General features: G+C 50.3%; 1 protein-coding gene across 3 annotated transcripts in view; it reads right to left on the bottom strand.

The window, feature by feature from the left end:
- Window positions 1-15,881, bottom strand: part of ARHGEF40 (Rho guanine nucleotide exchange factor 40) — a 23,784-nt gene that overhangs the window by 2,417 nt on the left and 5,486 nt on the right. For all 3 annotated transcript variants that reach the window (XM_018054534.1, XM_018054533.1, XM_018054532.1), the window contains 17 exons: window positions 14,499-15,750; window positions 14,185-14,352; window positions 13,917-14,037; window positions 13,271-13,367; window positions 13,080-13,160; window positions 12,834-12,950; window positions 8,387-8,482; window positions 8,164-8,279; window positions 7,664-7,790; window positions 5,528-5,650; window positions 5,308-5,451; window positions 4,205-4,815; window positions 3,855-4,089; window positions 3,409-3,495; window positions 2,383-2,598; window positions 1,499-1,669; window positions 519-696 (listed from right to left, as the gene is read on the bottom strand). In XM_018054534.1, the coding sequence (XP_017910023.1) occupies window positions 519-696; window positions 1,499-1,669; window positions 2,383-2,598; window positions 3,409-3,495; window positions 3,855-4,089; window positions 4,205-4,815; window positions 5,308-5,451; window positions 5,528-5,650; window positions 7,664-7,790; window positions 8,164-8,279; window positions 8,387-8,482; window positions 12,834-12,950; window positions 13,080-13,160; window positions 13,271-13,367; window positions 13,917-14,037; window positions 14,185-14,352; window positions 14,499-15,375 (3,565 nt within the window). In that variant the 5' untranslated portion in view covers window positions 15,376-15,750. The remainder of the gene's footprint in view (window positions 1-518; window positions 697-1,498; window positions 1,670-2,382; window positions 2,599-3,408; window positions 3,496-3,854; window positions 4,090-4,204; window positions 4,816-5,307; window positions 5,452-5,527; window positions 5,651-7,663; window positions 7,791-8,163; window positions 8,280-8,386; window positions 8,483-12,833; window positions 12,951-13,079; window positions 13,161-13,270; window positions 13,368-13,916; window positions 14,038-14,184; window positions 14,353-14,498; window positions 15,751-15,881) is intronic.

Below are 15,881 nucleotides of genomic sequence, written 5' to 3'. Positions count from 1 at the left end.
TTCTAATACTCACACCTTCTTCTTTTATCTTGGGCATTAAGCGTAAAATTCCCATTTTTACATACCTTTACAGTTTATCAAGTGTTTCCATATATATCACCTTATTTAATCCTTCTTATCATACCAAGATGTAGATGTTACTTTCCACTTTTCAGACGAGTGGAATGAGAATTAAAGAGAATTAAAAATGAAAAACAAAAACTAACAAAAGACTGCTCAAAACAAAACAAACAAACTAGGTCTGCTAACAGAGAAATTAAATTCTGGAAGGCAAGGCACGTGCGCTGAACACTCTCTGACTCTTTTGCCCAGCCATTTGTGCTCACCTTTCTGAAATTTAGTGGCTTCCTCTTTTCTTTTGGTACACCTTCGACTAATTTCTATCTCAGCAATCTCTCTCATGTCGAATCTTCTCATACATCATTCTCCATCTTATACCCTCCTTTCCCCAGGCCCTCTCCAGCTAACCTGCCATAACCTTGATCCCAAGCACACCCACTCCTGGTTCTGCCCAGTACCCTTGTTGTGGGCTGCCTGTCTCCACAGCAACTGGGCAATAGAACTTGTCCACTTGAGTTTGATCTCTGGTGAGGCTGCCTGCAGGGTGTACGCCTCTCGTGCACGCCGCCGCCGAAACCACAACTCAAAGCACAGCCCACTGTCCCCGATGTTTTCTGTTAGCCCCATGTCGGCAGTCTGAGAAAGAGCAGAGGAGTGTGGGTGAAGATGCAGTGTATCCTGACTAGATGGTACCATGTGGAAAAGCACTACACTTAGCTTGGCATCTGGGAGATGCTCAGTAAATGTTTGCTCAACACCTACCCTGTGCCAAGTGCTCTACATTTAGCCTTCACAACAACCACGATTTACAGAAGGGGGGGCTGTATAATACCCAGAGCATCTTGTCCAAAGGCTTATCATAGCTTATTAGAGAAAGTTCAAGCCCATGGCTGTGTTATTCCAAACCTAAGCTTTCTTCTCTGTATTGGACTCTGTTGGAACTAGTATAAGAGGACTAAGTCAGAGAAACTCTTAGAATCATGCCACATTGCCTGATCTGGGACGAGGCTGCTATTGACGTTTATCTGGATATCAAGGCTGTTTCCCTAAAGCAAGGCCTCCCTCCTCTTGGTTTCTTCAGTTCCATAAGTTAAGCTCTATTTATAGTGTCCTCTCTTTATCCCCCAGGGACCATCCCTAACTCAGAAAGCATGTGTGTTCTTAATGGGAAAGGTCCTCCTCCCTTCTGGTTTGGAATGCCCCATGAATCTCCTGTGTGAATAAGAACCCCGTGCAGCAGGCCAATGACAAGGACTTCTGTCACCTTGACACCCTAACCTGATGTTTGATTACAGGCCAAAGCCTCTTCGACATGATACAGATTCTGAACCTGGGTTGGGACTGAGTTTTCCAGAACATCCTGAGTTCTCAAGAAGAGCATGATTTCCTGTCCTGTCCCTGTGGTTTCCCACCACCACCCTGCCCCCAGGCATTGTACCTTAAAGGCCTGCTTGTAAACGAAGGTCTCTGACCCCCCCTCAGGGCCCTTGAGCTTGCTGAACAGGAGGAGATGCTCAAAGAGAAAGACATGGCGAAAGGACTTTTTTCGGCCACAGATGACTGTGAAAGGGTCCCGGTGCAGGAGTTGGCCCTGCTCCTTCAGATCTATCTGGGGAAAGCAAAAGGAAAAGTCATTGGCCCTATGGCCCTTTATATATATTTTATGGAGCGTAAAAATGGAATTAATAGGGCAAGGGGCCTACTGCACTGGTTCTCAGGTGGAGTGAGGAAATCAGGAAAGCCCCTGGCCTAGAATCCATCTACGGGTCACCATGCACAGCACCCCTGGCGTGGCAGCACAGCCCTGCCTCTGAAGACAGAAGATGGATCACACAGTAGGGTTTAGAGCCTCTAGTGGGTAAGCCTTTGCATGTTGGGGACCAAAGCACCATTTTGCCCCAGGAAGAGAATCAAATCAGCAAAGACCTGAAGGGAAAAGAGGTCTAAGCCAGTGGAGGTAGGTTTCCAAGCTGTTCTGGAACCTTAGGGCTAGAAGGAGACTAAGGAGAGGAGAATAGGTATGTGTTGAGTGTTGAGATACAGAATGAACTGCAGGGTAGATGTAGATAAGCATTAGGAAAGGAATAGGAAAGCAGAGGCAGATACAGGGTCATGGGATGCCGGGCAGGACATAGCTGCTTTATTAGTAATGAGGAAACTGAGGGCCAGTGAAGTTCAGTGACTTGACCAAAGCTATCCACGTTTGTTAGAAACGACAGCCTGGGGCCCTCTGACATTGAGTCTAGTTCCCTGGTCACCAGCCCACACTGCTTCTGAGATCACAGGGCGGCCTGGGCTGGTGTGTCTGGAATATGCCCTTACCTCACAGCCACGCACTGCCTCTACAGCCAGCAGGTCTCTGCCACGGATCTCTTGTTCCCGGAGCAGCTGCACAGCAGCCCCAAGGGCCTGGCGCTCAGAACTTGGTTCAGGCCCAACTTCCCTTAGGAGCTCCTCTAAGAGCCGCCCATACCTGGCCAGCTGCTCCAGGGGCTGCTGCAAGGCCCGGGGCAGGTGAGGGCCCCCCTCCAAGGTGCCCTAGTATGGGGAGGAAACAGATAGGAATGAGGGAAGGTGCTAAGACCTTTGGGGAAGATGGGCAGTACTCCGGGTTTTTAGGGGTAGATCAAGTCCAGATGGTCTTCCCAGGTGGTACTAGAACCCACCTGCCAATACAGGAGACTTAAAAGACTCAAGTTTGATCCCCAGGTCAGGAAGATCCCCTGGAGGAGGGCATGGCAACCATCTCCAGTCTTCTTGCCTGGAGAATGCCATGGACAGAGATGCACGGCAGGCTACAGTGCATAGGGTCACACAGAGTCGGACATGACTGAAGCAACTTAGCATGCACCCACAAGCCAGATATGCCCAAAGGTAAGGTGAAAAACCTTTCCGCAGAAAGAAACAAGGTAGGAGGCCTGCATGAGACTCAGACATCCTCTATATCTTAAAGGAGAATGGAAGAGGAATACAAATAATCCCTTGTATTCTCCGGCTTTTAACTTTGGAAGTCACTTTCACATCTTTTGATGTGAGGTCTTTTGACCCTCTGAGCAGTCCATTAGTTAGATGTAGTGAATACTGCCCACTTTTACTGGATACAGAAACAGCAGCCCGGAGGAATCGAGACCCTTGCCCAAAGTCCTCAGGTGGACCGGATATGATCCCAGCTTCGCCTGGCTCCCAGACCAGTGCATGCCCCACCCTCAGCAATTCTGGGAGATTACTGGTAGCTGAAGCTCCATGGCACATCTAGGAAAGCTTTTTTTTCCCGAGAGATTTTGAGGTTGGCTGAATTTTACGTCATCCTGGCTTCTCCCCTTCTCACAGAGTAGGAGAAAAAGTTACCTTGGTTGGGGGGCTGAGGGCAGCCAGACCAGTCTCCAGTTTGTGCCGGTGCTTCACGTACTGGGCATAAAGGCTGAATTGGTCCCCCTGTGCCAGTAGGGAAGCAGTAAGTCATCTCCATGAGGCCCTGCAGACCAGCCTCTCCCTCTCCTCCTCCACATCCTGTGCGGCCGGAAGGAGGGACCGGCCCCCGGGGGAGCACTCAGTCTGCCTGAGGAATGACAGGCTCCGGTGGAGAGAGCAAAGGCCAGGCAGCCCTGATGCTGGGGACACAGAGGCAGAGTAGATCCAGGAGCCCAGCAAACAGCATTAGGCTCCGGTGTCTGGGACTGCACATTCCGGGGAGGGGAGCGGGGAGGAGAGAGGTACTGAGAAGGAGGGGCCGTGGATGGGGCTGAGACATGTGAAGGGAGAAGCCCTGGAGGACATTTTAGAGGCTGACTCACATGGCGAAGGAAGCAGGCCCCAATGCGCAGGGGGTGGGTGGCGCAGCCCTGAAGTTCCCGCAGAAAGTGTGTCCGGTGGAAACTGCGGAGCCTCTCCCGGGCACTCAGGGCAGCGGCCCAGGTGCCCCGCAATTCTGGAGTCAGCTCAGGCCCCGGGGGTGGCACCGGCTCACTCAAGGCGGCCACATATTCTTGCTCACAGGTAATCAGCTCAGACACCAGACGCTGCTGGGCGCTGCAGGTGCCACAGGGAGAGACAGGGGAGGCTGTGGCATGGGAGGCAGTCGCCACCCCGACAATGTCACGTTCTTTTCCTGCAGGGCAGCTGGGTCTGCTGCTTGAGCTCTCACCTGATGCTCCGCTTGCGCTCCATCCGGGGGGTGCCCACTCCCCAGGGCCCTTCTGGTCCCCCGGCCCGGCCCAGCAGCACGTGTTCCCGGGGTGAGCACGTCCTGTCTACCACCTCCGTACTGGTGACCTCCAGGCCTCGGATCAGCACAGTCCTTGGTGGTCTGCCTTCTGCTTCTGGACCCAGCTCAGCACCCTCCTCCTCACAGTCCTCCCCACAGGGGGCCAGGGAGCAGTGGGATGCGGCTGCCCGTGGCCCAGGGCTGCTGGGGAGCAGCAGGGAGCTGAGGCTGGGTGAGGGGCTGTGGGGGCCCCGCAGGGCCCCTCCACTGCTGGCACTGTCTGCCCGTCGTCGCCGGTGGCCCTGGGGACTCGCCTCCTCCCCCAGCTGTTGCTGAATCCTCCTCTCCAGCTCTTGGCAGCGGGCCCGGCAGCGGCCCCATTCTCGCAGGGCTGCCGGGCTGCCCAGGTCCAGGGCCAGGGCCCGCATCTCCTGGAAAGTGCCAGCGCTGGGCTCCGGGGCACGCCGCAGGGCCAAGGCTGCCAGCACCGCCTCCCGCCCTGGTCCCGCTCCTGCCAGCCTCGCAGAACCTTCATCCACCCATTCGTGTGCCTGCAAGGCCAAAGGGATGGGGAGTGGGGGCAGGAAAGGGTGAGGTCCCGGGCCATTCCCATGAACTGCCCCATGGCAGCTCTTGTCCTTCTTCACCGAGGCTTCCCAAGGCCCAGCACCACCACCACCCCTCAAAACACCTCCCCAAACTGTCCTGCATCCCTGCCTAATGTGTTACTCTGAGCTGGTATGGAGACAGAGGGGCCTAGATGAAGATGGCCAATACACAGAATTCACAAGTGGCAGGCTCTGTACTGAGTGCTTGGTTACATACTGCTTATATAATCCTCACGCAGCTCTGTGAGGTAGGTGCCACAAGGCACACTCAGGTTTAGAATCCTGTCCCAGGTCATTCATCAGGTGGGTGATAGAGCCAAGAGTCAAAGCCCAGGGGAGGCCTCCTAAGTCCTGGCTTCTAATAGGTCCCTAATCAGCTTCTCCAGGCAGAAGAAAGGTGGCGGTGGGCACAGGAAGAAAAGGCTCGGCACGTACCTGCTGGAAGAAGCGCTGTAGCCGCAGAGCCCGATGGAGGCCACTCTCCACCTGCTCCAGGCGCTGTTCAAAGATATCCAGAAGCTTCTGGGAGGCAGCGTCCTCTTCCAGGGCCAGGGTCTCCCTCGCCTGAGCCAGGCGCTCCTGGAGAAACAAGGCTGCTCTGAGGCCTGGCCCTCAGTCCAGCAGTCTCCCCTTCCTCCCCAATCCCCCTTCTCACCTGAACCTCAGCACTGAAAGCCCGGAATCGTAGCTCTGTCTCCTGCAGGGCAGGCAGGGAATCCCCAGGCACGGCAAAGCTCACCAGCTGCTCCTCTCCGGGGCCCGAGAGCCACTGCAGTGCCTGGGGCAGACAGGGTGGGAGAGCAGGGCCATGAGGGAGAATGGGGCAGGCAGGGCGAAGGAGAGCTGAGTCCAGCTCCTACCGCACCACCCTAACTTGTAGAAGTTGGGGGAAACCACGTCATCTCAGCTGTCAAGTGGAAATAACAGTGAGTGGTGATAATTTCCACAAGGGTCAAGCGAGAAAGTGAGTAAGAGATCTTTGTAAAACACAAGTCGAAGGGGAGGCTGGGCTGTTAGGAAGAGAGACCTGTGCTAGGGTTCCAGGGCTATGTCTGGAGGTGAAGTAGATAAAACTAGTGTGAACTAGAGGCATGAGGGCCAGAAGAAATTTCACATTTACAGAGCCTAGTGACGGGGGCAGTAGTTCGCCTGGAAAGACAACTCAGGTTTGTGTGAGTGTGTAGCTCTGGTTGCCTATTATGGGGCTCTAGGAACTCTCATGTTGGTTCTGGGATGTTTGACCAAAAAGGGATGGTAATTCCTTCCTCTGAAGAAAGGCTGGAAGCTGGGGCAAGACAGCCTGAGGACAAGAAGTCTGAGAATGTTCCCAATAACCTGTGCCAACAATAAACACTTCTGCAGTCCTCTGCTGAAATCATTTGATCATCCTAATGCCCTCGTGAGGCAGGCCTTACTGTCACCCCCATTCTGTAGATGAGGACACGGGAATTCAGAGATGTTTCAAGGCTTGTCCAACATCTCTTAGCAGAGCACAACTCAAACTGAGCACCTTAGACTCCAATCCTGTGTTCTAACAATTTTTAAACAGGAGGAAAACAGCTAATAAGCAAGCAAGCAAACAGTAGAAGAAGTAGGGGATTAGGTTTTATGTGAAGCAGAGTGCCTGGAAGAGGGCTCCACCAGATACCCTGGTGGTTCAGACGGTAAAGCGTCTGCCTGCAATGCAGGAGACCTGGATTTGATCCCTGTGTCTGGAAGATCCCCCTGGAGAAAGAAATGGCAACCCACTCCAGTACTCTTGCCTGGAAAATTCCATGGATGGAGAAGCCTGGTAGGTTACAATCCATGGGATCGCCAAGAGTTGGACACGACGAGAAACTTCACTGGTTCACAGACCTGGATGCTGGAATGTGTGTGTGCGCTTAGTCACTCAAGAATACTGGGGTGGGTTGTCATACCCTCCTCCAGGAGATCTTTCCAACCCAGGGATCGAACCCAGGTCTCAAACCCAAGTCTCCTGCATTGCAGACAGATTCTTCACTGTCTGAGCCACCAGGGAAACCCAGATGCTGCAATGGAGGAAGCTAAATATGGAGAAATTTCAGAAAGACGGCCCTGCCCCTACCCTCCTTTGTCATTGACCCTGAGATGACCCTTCCCCTGAGGCCACATACAGTCCATGAGGTGATCACTCAGCACACACAGGAGTTATGAAGCAGCAATCAGATTTCAAAGCTCCCTTTACCCTACAAGGTAGGGTGGAGAGCAAATCTCTATGGAGCTCTTAACCCCAGGAGAAAAGAATTAAGGTTCAAAGAAGCAAGCCTTATCCCCGAATCTTTCTCATAAAGAGACTTCAGTTTCCAAGGCATTTAGCAGCTTCCATCATCCTCTCCTTCTAAGGTGGAGGGAGGTGGGACCTTTCCAGCCTCAGGTTTGGGGATGATATTGCCTAAGGGGTGGACAGAGCTGGTGTCAATGGACATTTGTTATTTCTGAGCTAAGGAGGTAGGCTCTCAGAATCAATAGATTCTTCCTACAGTCCCCGAGGGCGCCCGAGCATCTCACAATTTCTAAGGATCCTTGATCAAATATCAGCAAAGGGAAGGGGAGATCTGGCTTCTCTTCCTGGCTGGTGCTGAAATGCCACCTCCCTCTTGCTGAATCTCACACTGACCATGATCAACTTCCAAGGAGATGAGGAGGGAGGGAGGGTAATTCAAGCCAGATTAGGAGAACACCATCAACTGTAAGTATCAGTGGGAAAAAAAGTTGCTGGAGGCCAGGCCCTCAGGTGGAAAGAGGCATGGGGGAGGGGGTGCTGGCTCACCTGTTGCAGTCGGTGCAAGCGTTGCCGCTGCTCCTGCTGCTGCACGTGCAGATTGGAGAGGCGCACGAGCTGGTGAATGGCTTCATCTACCTCTTGATATAGTGCAGCTGGACCTGGGCCTTCCAGCCTGGGGAGGAAGAGGGGCAGAATTAACCACTGCCCTTGTCAAGCTCCCCTCCAACCCCATCGTATCCTTGCATTCCAATGTGAGGGGTGACACAGCATCCTAGGTCAGCAGAGGGGCCTGTATCTGAATCCTGACTCTTCCATTTGCTGACTGACCTTGGCCAAGACATTAAACATTTCTGATCCTTCAAATGTCCATTTATAACCACGACTAGCACCTGGGGATGTTATGAGGGTTGTAAATGGAGAAGCATGATATCCTGTCCAGATAACATGCTTAGTAAGAATCTTCTGGCAGCTAAGGTGAACTGGCAGTTCTCTGCTGTGTCTCCATCGTGCGCGTCCACCTGCCCCCGTGCACCCATTCCTCGTACTTGCTGCTGTGGGTGGTGCGCAGCTTCATCAGGATGGCTCCTCCGTCCCTCTGCAGCTCCGTCAGCCGGGGATCTGCCAGTACCTTCTGCAGGGGCTCAGGCATTCCTACTACCTCCTGGCGGGCAGGGAGAAATTGACAGGGTTCCACCAGAAGGCCCTCAGCTCAGCTCAGCCCCATCCCCACCTCCACCTCATGCCCTTTTGTCCCATCTCATTTCATACCTCTTCCTCTGGCTCTGCTGCTCTCTCTAGTTCCTCAATGGCTTGCCGTATAGAGCCCAGCACACCTCGGCACAGGCGACACAGCCTTGCCACTTGCTGAAACAAATACACGCGGATGGAGTCCAGGGACAGTCTAGGATAAGGGGCCTAAGCCTGAGGGTGGAGGTGGGGCAACCCTAGAGACTTTTACGAGGCAATGCTGGATTCAGTTAGTAAGTAGGTTGTTGCTTACTAACTATATGATTTTAGGCAGGTCCAGAAAATTCCCTGAACCTCAGTGTTCTCAACTGTAAAGACGTACCAGATTTAAAGGTTTAAAGAGATGAGCCTACATAAGCAGTTAGCGTAGGGCTGACACATTTTACAGCTTAGTAAACATGAATCTCCTTCCCCTCATCTGCACTACCTCTTCACACTATAAAACCCACCTCTCTGCCTATTCAGATGCACTACCACTTTGATCCGCTGCTTAGAGACCATGTTACAGACCCCCTTTAATACTCAGCTCAGACCATGTTCAGACCTCTTTTCTTGAAGACAGCATTCAGATTCATAAAATCAGAGATGTCCCAACTGGTGTAGTTTGTGGGCAAAAATCTTGAGGCTGGAATGTTGGTGCAGGGAGCAGGTACAGGAAGGCACCATCTCCAGAAGTAAGTGACTTGTTACAGGTCACATGGAACCAGAATCAGCCCCTCTGAGTCAGCTCTTTCTAGAACCCCAGTGACATTCTGCATGCTTCTCCCGTTGTTTCTACTTTATCTTCCACCAAAAATGATGTTATTTAAAGTCATGTTAAGAATCACAAAAAGAGAAGATTACAGGCCAATATCATTAATGAACACAGATGCAAAAACACTCAACAAAACATTAGTAAACCAAATCCAACAATACATTAAAAGGACCATGCATCATGATTAAGTGGGATTTATTCAAGATATGCAAGGATGGTTCAATATCTGCAAATTAATCAACATGAAACACCACATTAACAAAATGAAGGCTAGATATCACATGATCATCTTGATAGATGTGGAAAAACTTTTTCAGAGAATTCAATATCTACTTATGATAAAAAAACCACAACTCTCAATAAAGTGGGTAAAGAGGGAAACACCTCAACATCATAAAGGCCATTTATGACAAACCCACAACTAACGTCATACTCAATGATGAAAAGCTGAAAGCATTTCTTCTAAGATGAGGAACAAGATAGGGACATCCATTCACACCGGTTTTATTCAGCATAGTTTTGGAAGTCCTAGCCACAGCAATCAGAGAAGAAAAAGAAATAAAAAGGCATCCAAAATGAAAAGGAAGAAGTAAAATGGTCACTGTTTGCAGATGATATGATACTATGCATAGAAAATTCTAGAGAAGCCACCAAAACCTACTGTAACTCACCAATGAATTCAATAAAATTGCTGGATACTGAATTAACATATAGAAATTGGTTGCATTTTTATACACTAACAATGAACTATCAGAAAGAGAAATGAAGAAAACAACTCCATTTATAATAATATCAAAACAAATAAAATGCCTAGGAAGAAACCTAACTAAGGAGGTAAAAGATTTGTACTTGATATAACACACTGATGAAAGAAGCTGAAGATGACACAAACAGATTGAAAGATATGCCATGCTCATGGATTGGTGGAATTAATATTATTAACATATCCACACTTCCCAAGATAATCTACAGATGAAGGCAATCCCTATCAAAATATCAATGGCATTTTTCACAGAACCAGAACAAATAATCCTAAAATTTATATGAAAATACAAAAGACTCTGGATAGCCAAAACAATCTTGAGAAAGAAGAACAAAGTTGCAGGTAGCATGCTCCCTGATTTCAAACTGTAGCTACAAAGTTACAGTAATCAAAATAGTATGATACTGGCACAGAAATAGACACACAGATCAATGGAACAGAATGGAGAACCCAGAAATGAATCTACACACATATGGCCAATTAATCTATGACAAAGGAGGCAAGAATGTACAATGGAAAAAGACTGTCTCTGCAATAAATGGTGCGTTGGGAGTACTGGACAGCTACCTGCAAAAGCATCAAACTGGACTACTCTTTCACACCATGCACAAGATAAATTCTAAATCAATTAAACACTTGAATGTAAATCCTGAAATAACAAAACTTCTAGAAGAAAATATAAGCAATATGCTTCCTGACATCTTAGTATTATTTTTTTTGGATACATTTCTTTAGGGAAGGGAAACAAAGACAAAAATAAAAAAGCAAGCAACCCAATTAAAAAACAGGCAGAGGATCTGAATAAACATTTTTCCAAAGAAGACATACAGACATTGTTTCATGGCCAACAGGCATATCAAACAATGCTCAACATTATTAATAAACAGCAATGTGCAAATCAAAACCATCATGAGATATCACCTCACACCTGTCAGAATAAGTATAGGTGAGGATGTGCAGAAAAGGGAACCCTCACGCACTATTGGTGGGAATATAAACTGGTGTAGGCACTATGGACAACAGTATGGATGTTCCTCCAAATATTAAAAATAGAACTACCATACGATCCAGCAATTCCACTCCTGAGTATTTAATACAAAGAAAGTGAAAACAGTAATTAGAAAATATATATGCACCTCTATGGTAACTGCAGCATTATTACAATAGCCAAGATATGGAACCAATTTAAGTTCCCATCAGTAGATGAATGGTAACTTCATCTACTGATGGTAACTTCATCTACTGATGGGAAGATGTGGTACATACACACTCACACACACACACACTGGAATATTACTCAGCCATAAAAAGGATGAAATCTTGCCATTTGTGACAACAAGGATGGGCCTAGAGGGTATTATGCTAAGTGAAATAAGTCAGACAGAAAAATACAAGTACTTATATGTGGGATCTAAAAAACAAAACAAATGAACAAACATAACCAAAGAGAAGCAAAGTTATAGATACAGAGAACAAACAGGTGGTTGCCAAAGGGGAGGGGGTGGGGAGAGGAAAGAAATAGGTGGGGGAGATTAAGAAGTACAAACTTTCAGTTGCAAAGTAAATCAGCCACAGGTATGAAGTGTACAGTACGGGGAATATAGTCAATAATTATGTAATATCATTGTATGGTGACAGATGTTAATTAGACATCATGGTGATCATTTTGAAATGTATAGAAATATTGAGTTTACTCTTGTATACCAGGAACTAAAATAGTGTTGTTGGTCAATTATACTTCAAAAACAAATAAACTCATAGAAAAGAGATCAGATTTTTGTTTTTTTTTAAAGGGTGTAGATGAGGGGGAGGGGGAATTGGACAAAGACGATCAGGGCTACCCTGGTAGCTCAGCTGGTAAAGAATCTGCCTGCAAGGCTACCCTGGTAGCTCAGCTGGTAAAGAATCTGCCTGCAAGGCAAGAGAAGTGAAGTGAAGTGAAGTCGCTCACTCGTGTCCGACTCTTTGTGACCCCATGGACTGTAGCCTACCAGGCTCCTCTGTCCCTGGGATTCTCCAGGCAGGAATACTGGAGCGGGTTGCCATTTCCTTCTCCAGGAGATCTTCCCAACTCAGGGATCAAACCTGAGTCTCCCGTATTGCAGGCAGATGCTTTACCATCTGAGCCACCAGGGAAGTCGCAAGGCAAGAGACCCTGGTTCAATTCCTGGGTCAGAAAGATCCCCTGGAGAAGGGATAGACTACCCACTCCAGTATTCTCGGGCTTCCCTGGTGGCTCAGATGGTAAAGAATCCTCCTGCAACGTGGTAGACCTGGGTTGGGAAGATCTCCTGGAGAAGGGAAAGGCTACCCACTCCAGTATTCTGGCCTGGAGAACTCCATGGATTGTATAGTCCATGGGGTTGCAAAGAGTTGGACAGCTGAGCGATTTTCACTCACTCACTCAATCAAAAGGTAAAACTTCCAGTTACAAGATGTGAAGGGTACTAGGGAAGTGATGTACAACACAATATAATAATACTGCTGTATGTTAAATATGGAACTTGTTAAGAGTAAATCCTAAGAGTTTTCATCACAAGGAAAACAATTTTCCTATTTCTTTAATTTTGTATCTATATGAGACGATGAATATTCACTAGTGTGGTAATCACTTCATGACTGTATGTAAATCACTGTGTTGTACACCTCAAACTTGTTCACTGCTGAATGTCAACTATGTCTCAAAACTAGAAGGAACAAAAGAATTTATTTAACATATTCCTCCCATCTTCTCAGCAGCCCAGGGCACATGCATAATCTTTTGCTCATAAATACTTATTGAATTTGCTAATAAACACGTGTTGAATTGTGAACCATAACGACTTATTGAACTAAATGGACTCTTTCCCAGCCCCTTGGTCAAGACTCAGATTTGCCATTTTTTCCTAGAAATGTCCTCTGCTGGGTCACTCCTGGTTCCCAGTGTCCTGGGTGAGGGAGAGGAAGCTTACCTGGTGTGTCTCTACCCAGTGACTAGGAGAGGGCTCCCTGTGACCTCCCAAGTCCCACTGCAGCTCCTCAGGCTTGGCCACTCTTTTCAGATCGCCCTCTGATAGCAACTCAGCACCCTGTAGACACATGAAGACAGGGGGTTTTGGGCCTGGGCACCTAGGGATTCAGGGATTGATCAGGGGCTCCAACTAGCCTCTTCTCTCTCCATCACTGATGGGAACTAGGTGGGAATGAGGAGCTCAAACCTGAAGTCCATGGAGTTCAGCTGGAGGCTCATCAAGAGTGAGAAGCAAGAGCCGCTGAATGAGGGGCGGGTCTCCCGAGTCCTGAAGGCAGCGAAGAATAACCCTAAATTACAGGCGACTAGGTGGCCTGGAGTGACCACTAGGGAAGAGTTAGGGCCCAGAATAAGTAATCATCCCAAGGGATTGGTTACCTGAAGGTGACTCAGGACAGGAATGAGAGCTGGAGGCAGTGGGGGTGCCTTGCGAAGATCCAGCAGGACAGATAGCCCCGATATCTGTAGATCAGGTCTGTGGGGGCAGAAGAGCCAAGGAAAGAGAGAGAGAGAGTGTTTGTGTGTGTGTGTGTGTGTGTGTGTGTGTGTGTCACTCATCCTCAGGAGAAGTTAGATTCTAGCAATGGGAAATGGATCAAACAAAGCCTGGGATGTGTGTCCAAGCGATAGTGATGACTAGCAATTAGGAGCCTATACTCATACAACTACTGGGTCATGGGATCAGAGTTTAAAAAGTTAGGAATTCTGTGCTCCAGAAGGATATGAATTCAATGCCAGCACCCAGCCTAATAGGTTCTGGGACTCAAGAAATAGTTGTTGGATGAATGAATCAACATTTTTATAATCTAGGTAGCATCTTAGGAGACTAAAAGTCAGCAGGGTTGATTTTGAGGATTGATGAAGACATTCTGCAAGTCAGGGGTCAGGAAGGTCAGACATCAATGACTTGAACAATCTGAGGGCTGTAGGTATCCTAGCGGTCAGTGTCCTGTGGACAGAAGAGGACAGGGTCCTTATGACCCAGGAGGTTACTGTGCAGGGTGTGAGCCTGGGCCTCAGTTACCTGAGAAGTGAGTGAAGGTAATGAAGAGCAGTGCTCAGCACGTCTTGTGAGGGTGGGGGCTCCTCGGGAGGGCACGGTGGGGTAATGGTCAGCAGAGCTCGCCCACTCTGGTCCACCCCTCCTGAGGACACAAAATGGCCAGGCTGTCCTGGCTGGGGGCAGGCCTTGGCTACCTCCCGGCTACCCCGCTTCCCTCTGCAGCCCACCCTGGAGGCTTTTCCTGGAGGCTTTTTCAACCCCTTCCCTTCAGCCACTGCTGCCCACTGACCAGTCAGGACGAGGAATCCAGATGCCATTAAATCCCAAGCTACACCAGGGTCATCAGAGATGGAGACTGGGGGGCCTTCTTCCGGAATGCTCTCCCCTTTCGCTTCTTGCACAGTCTCTGGGGGTGGTTTTAGGGGGTCGGAGAGGAGCCCTTCTGGATCGTTGGGTGCTGCAGACACAAGGCAGAGCTATGGGCCTGAAGTGAGGACGGGTCTGGCTGTTCCGCTCCCAGCCTCACCTCTGCTTTTCCCCCAGCCCCCTTCCCTAGGCCCCACCTGGCCCGGCCCTTGCCGACTGGCCTCAATATTGTCTCACCTGCTATGCACACCAGGCTTAGCCCCTCCTGTTCTCTTTCTCTGGTCCTTTCTTCTACAGGCCCGCAGACTTCTTGGGACCGTGGCTCTTTTTCGTCTGCTGGTTTGAGCTCCTCTCTTGGCTCAGGTTCTGGCTTCCCTGAGCCTTCATGTTCCTCCTTAACTGGGCTGCATCCTGGAAGCTCGTGTTCGTTTGGTGGGGGCAGGCTGACAAGGGCTTCCTGATGGCTGGTCTCTTCCTTGTCCCCAGGGCTCAGTGGGGCACTGTCCCCTCCTCGGTTAAGAGCCCCTCTGCCTGCAGCTCGCTTCTTTCTCCTGTTTCCTTTGCCTGTTCTCCGAGGGGTACCAGGCAGCCCTTCAGCTCCCTGGCCTGGTCCTGCTCCAACCTCGCCTGGCCTCAGAGGGCAAGACTCGGAGGCTTCTCCCAGTGCCTCTGCCAGGGGCTCAGATACCTCCAGGGCCGCTGCCTCTGGGAGAGCCTCAACCTCAGCTCCTGGGGGAGACCCAGGGGAGGCTCCAGTGCTGCTCCCCTCACCAGGTGGCCGGGCACCATCCTGGTCCCGAGGCCCCAGACCCTTCTGGTTCATCCACGCCCGGTGTCTCCGATGCCGGCCCTTCCCTCCAGCACCCTTGCGTGTGGGTACTGTCCGGGTCCGAGAGAGGCCGGAGGAGCCTTCAGCATCCATGGGGCTCCCCCTCACAGGCAGTGTCACCTCCAGCAGCTCCACATACTCGCCCTCAGGTCCTTCAGCGGGGGCATTGTGCCCATCCCCGGGACTCCGGGTGCCCAAGGCTTCCTCGGGGAGTGGAGGGCTGGGGAGCCCCGGGGGGCCCGAGGGCAGTTCTGGGGGTAGTGTGCTTGGCCGATGTCCAACCATGAGGCCTCCTTTGTGCACAAATCGAGGGCAGATGAGCTCCGCCCAGGGCAGTCGCTGAATCCCAGAGGGCGCAGACAGAAGGCAGGTGCTGAGGCGACCTGTTGGCCTGTCCTTATTGATGCCTTGTAGCCACTCAGGTGTGAACAGGTATGCACAAGCCTCATTAGGCACCAGCAGCTCCTGCACTCGCCCACCCCCTGGGGCCAGGCACTTGAGCGCCAGGCGGGGTGCTTGGGCTGCTGAGGGTACCACTTGCAGGTAGAAGTCTCCTGGGCGCAGCAGCTGCCAGGGGAGGGCGGCCAGCTGCACCACTACCTGCTCATGCAGGCAGAGGGGCCAGCCCTCGTGGAAGAAGAGGAAACCGCTGTACTGGGCCTGGGGAGATAGGGGGCAGGCTGTGCTCAGGCCTCTGCTGATGAAGCCACCTGCTGCTGCTGCTGCTGCTAAGTTGCTTCAGTCGTGTCCAACTCTGTGCGACCCCATAGATGGCAGCCCACCAGGCTCCC

Source organism: Capra hircus, chromosome 10 (assembly GCF_001704415.2).
Source record: "Capra hircus breed San Clemente chromosome 10, ASM170441v1, whole genome shotgun sequence".
Lineage (NCBI taxonomy): Eukaryota > Metazoa > Chordata > Mammalia > Artiodactyla > Bovidae > Capra > Capra hircus.
This window is presented reverse-complemented; position numbering and strand designations above follow the sequence as displayed.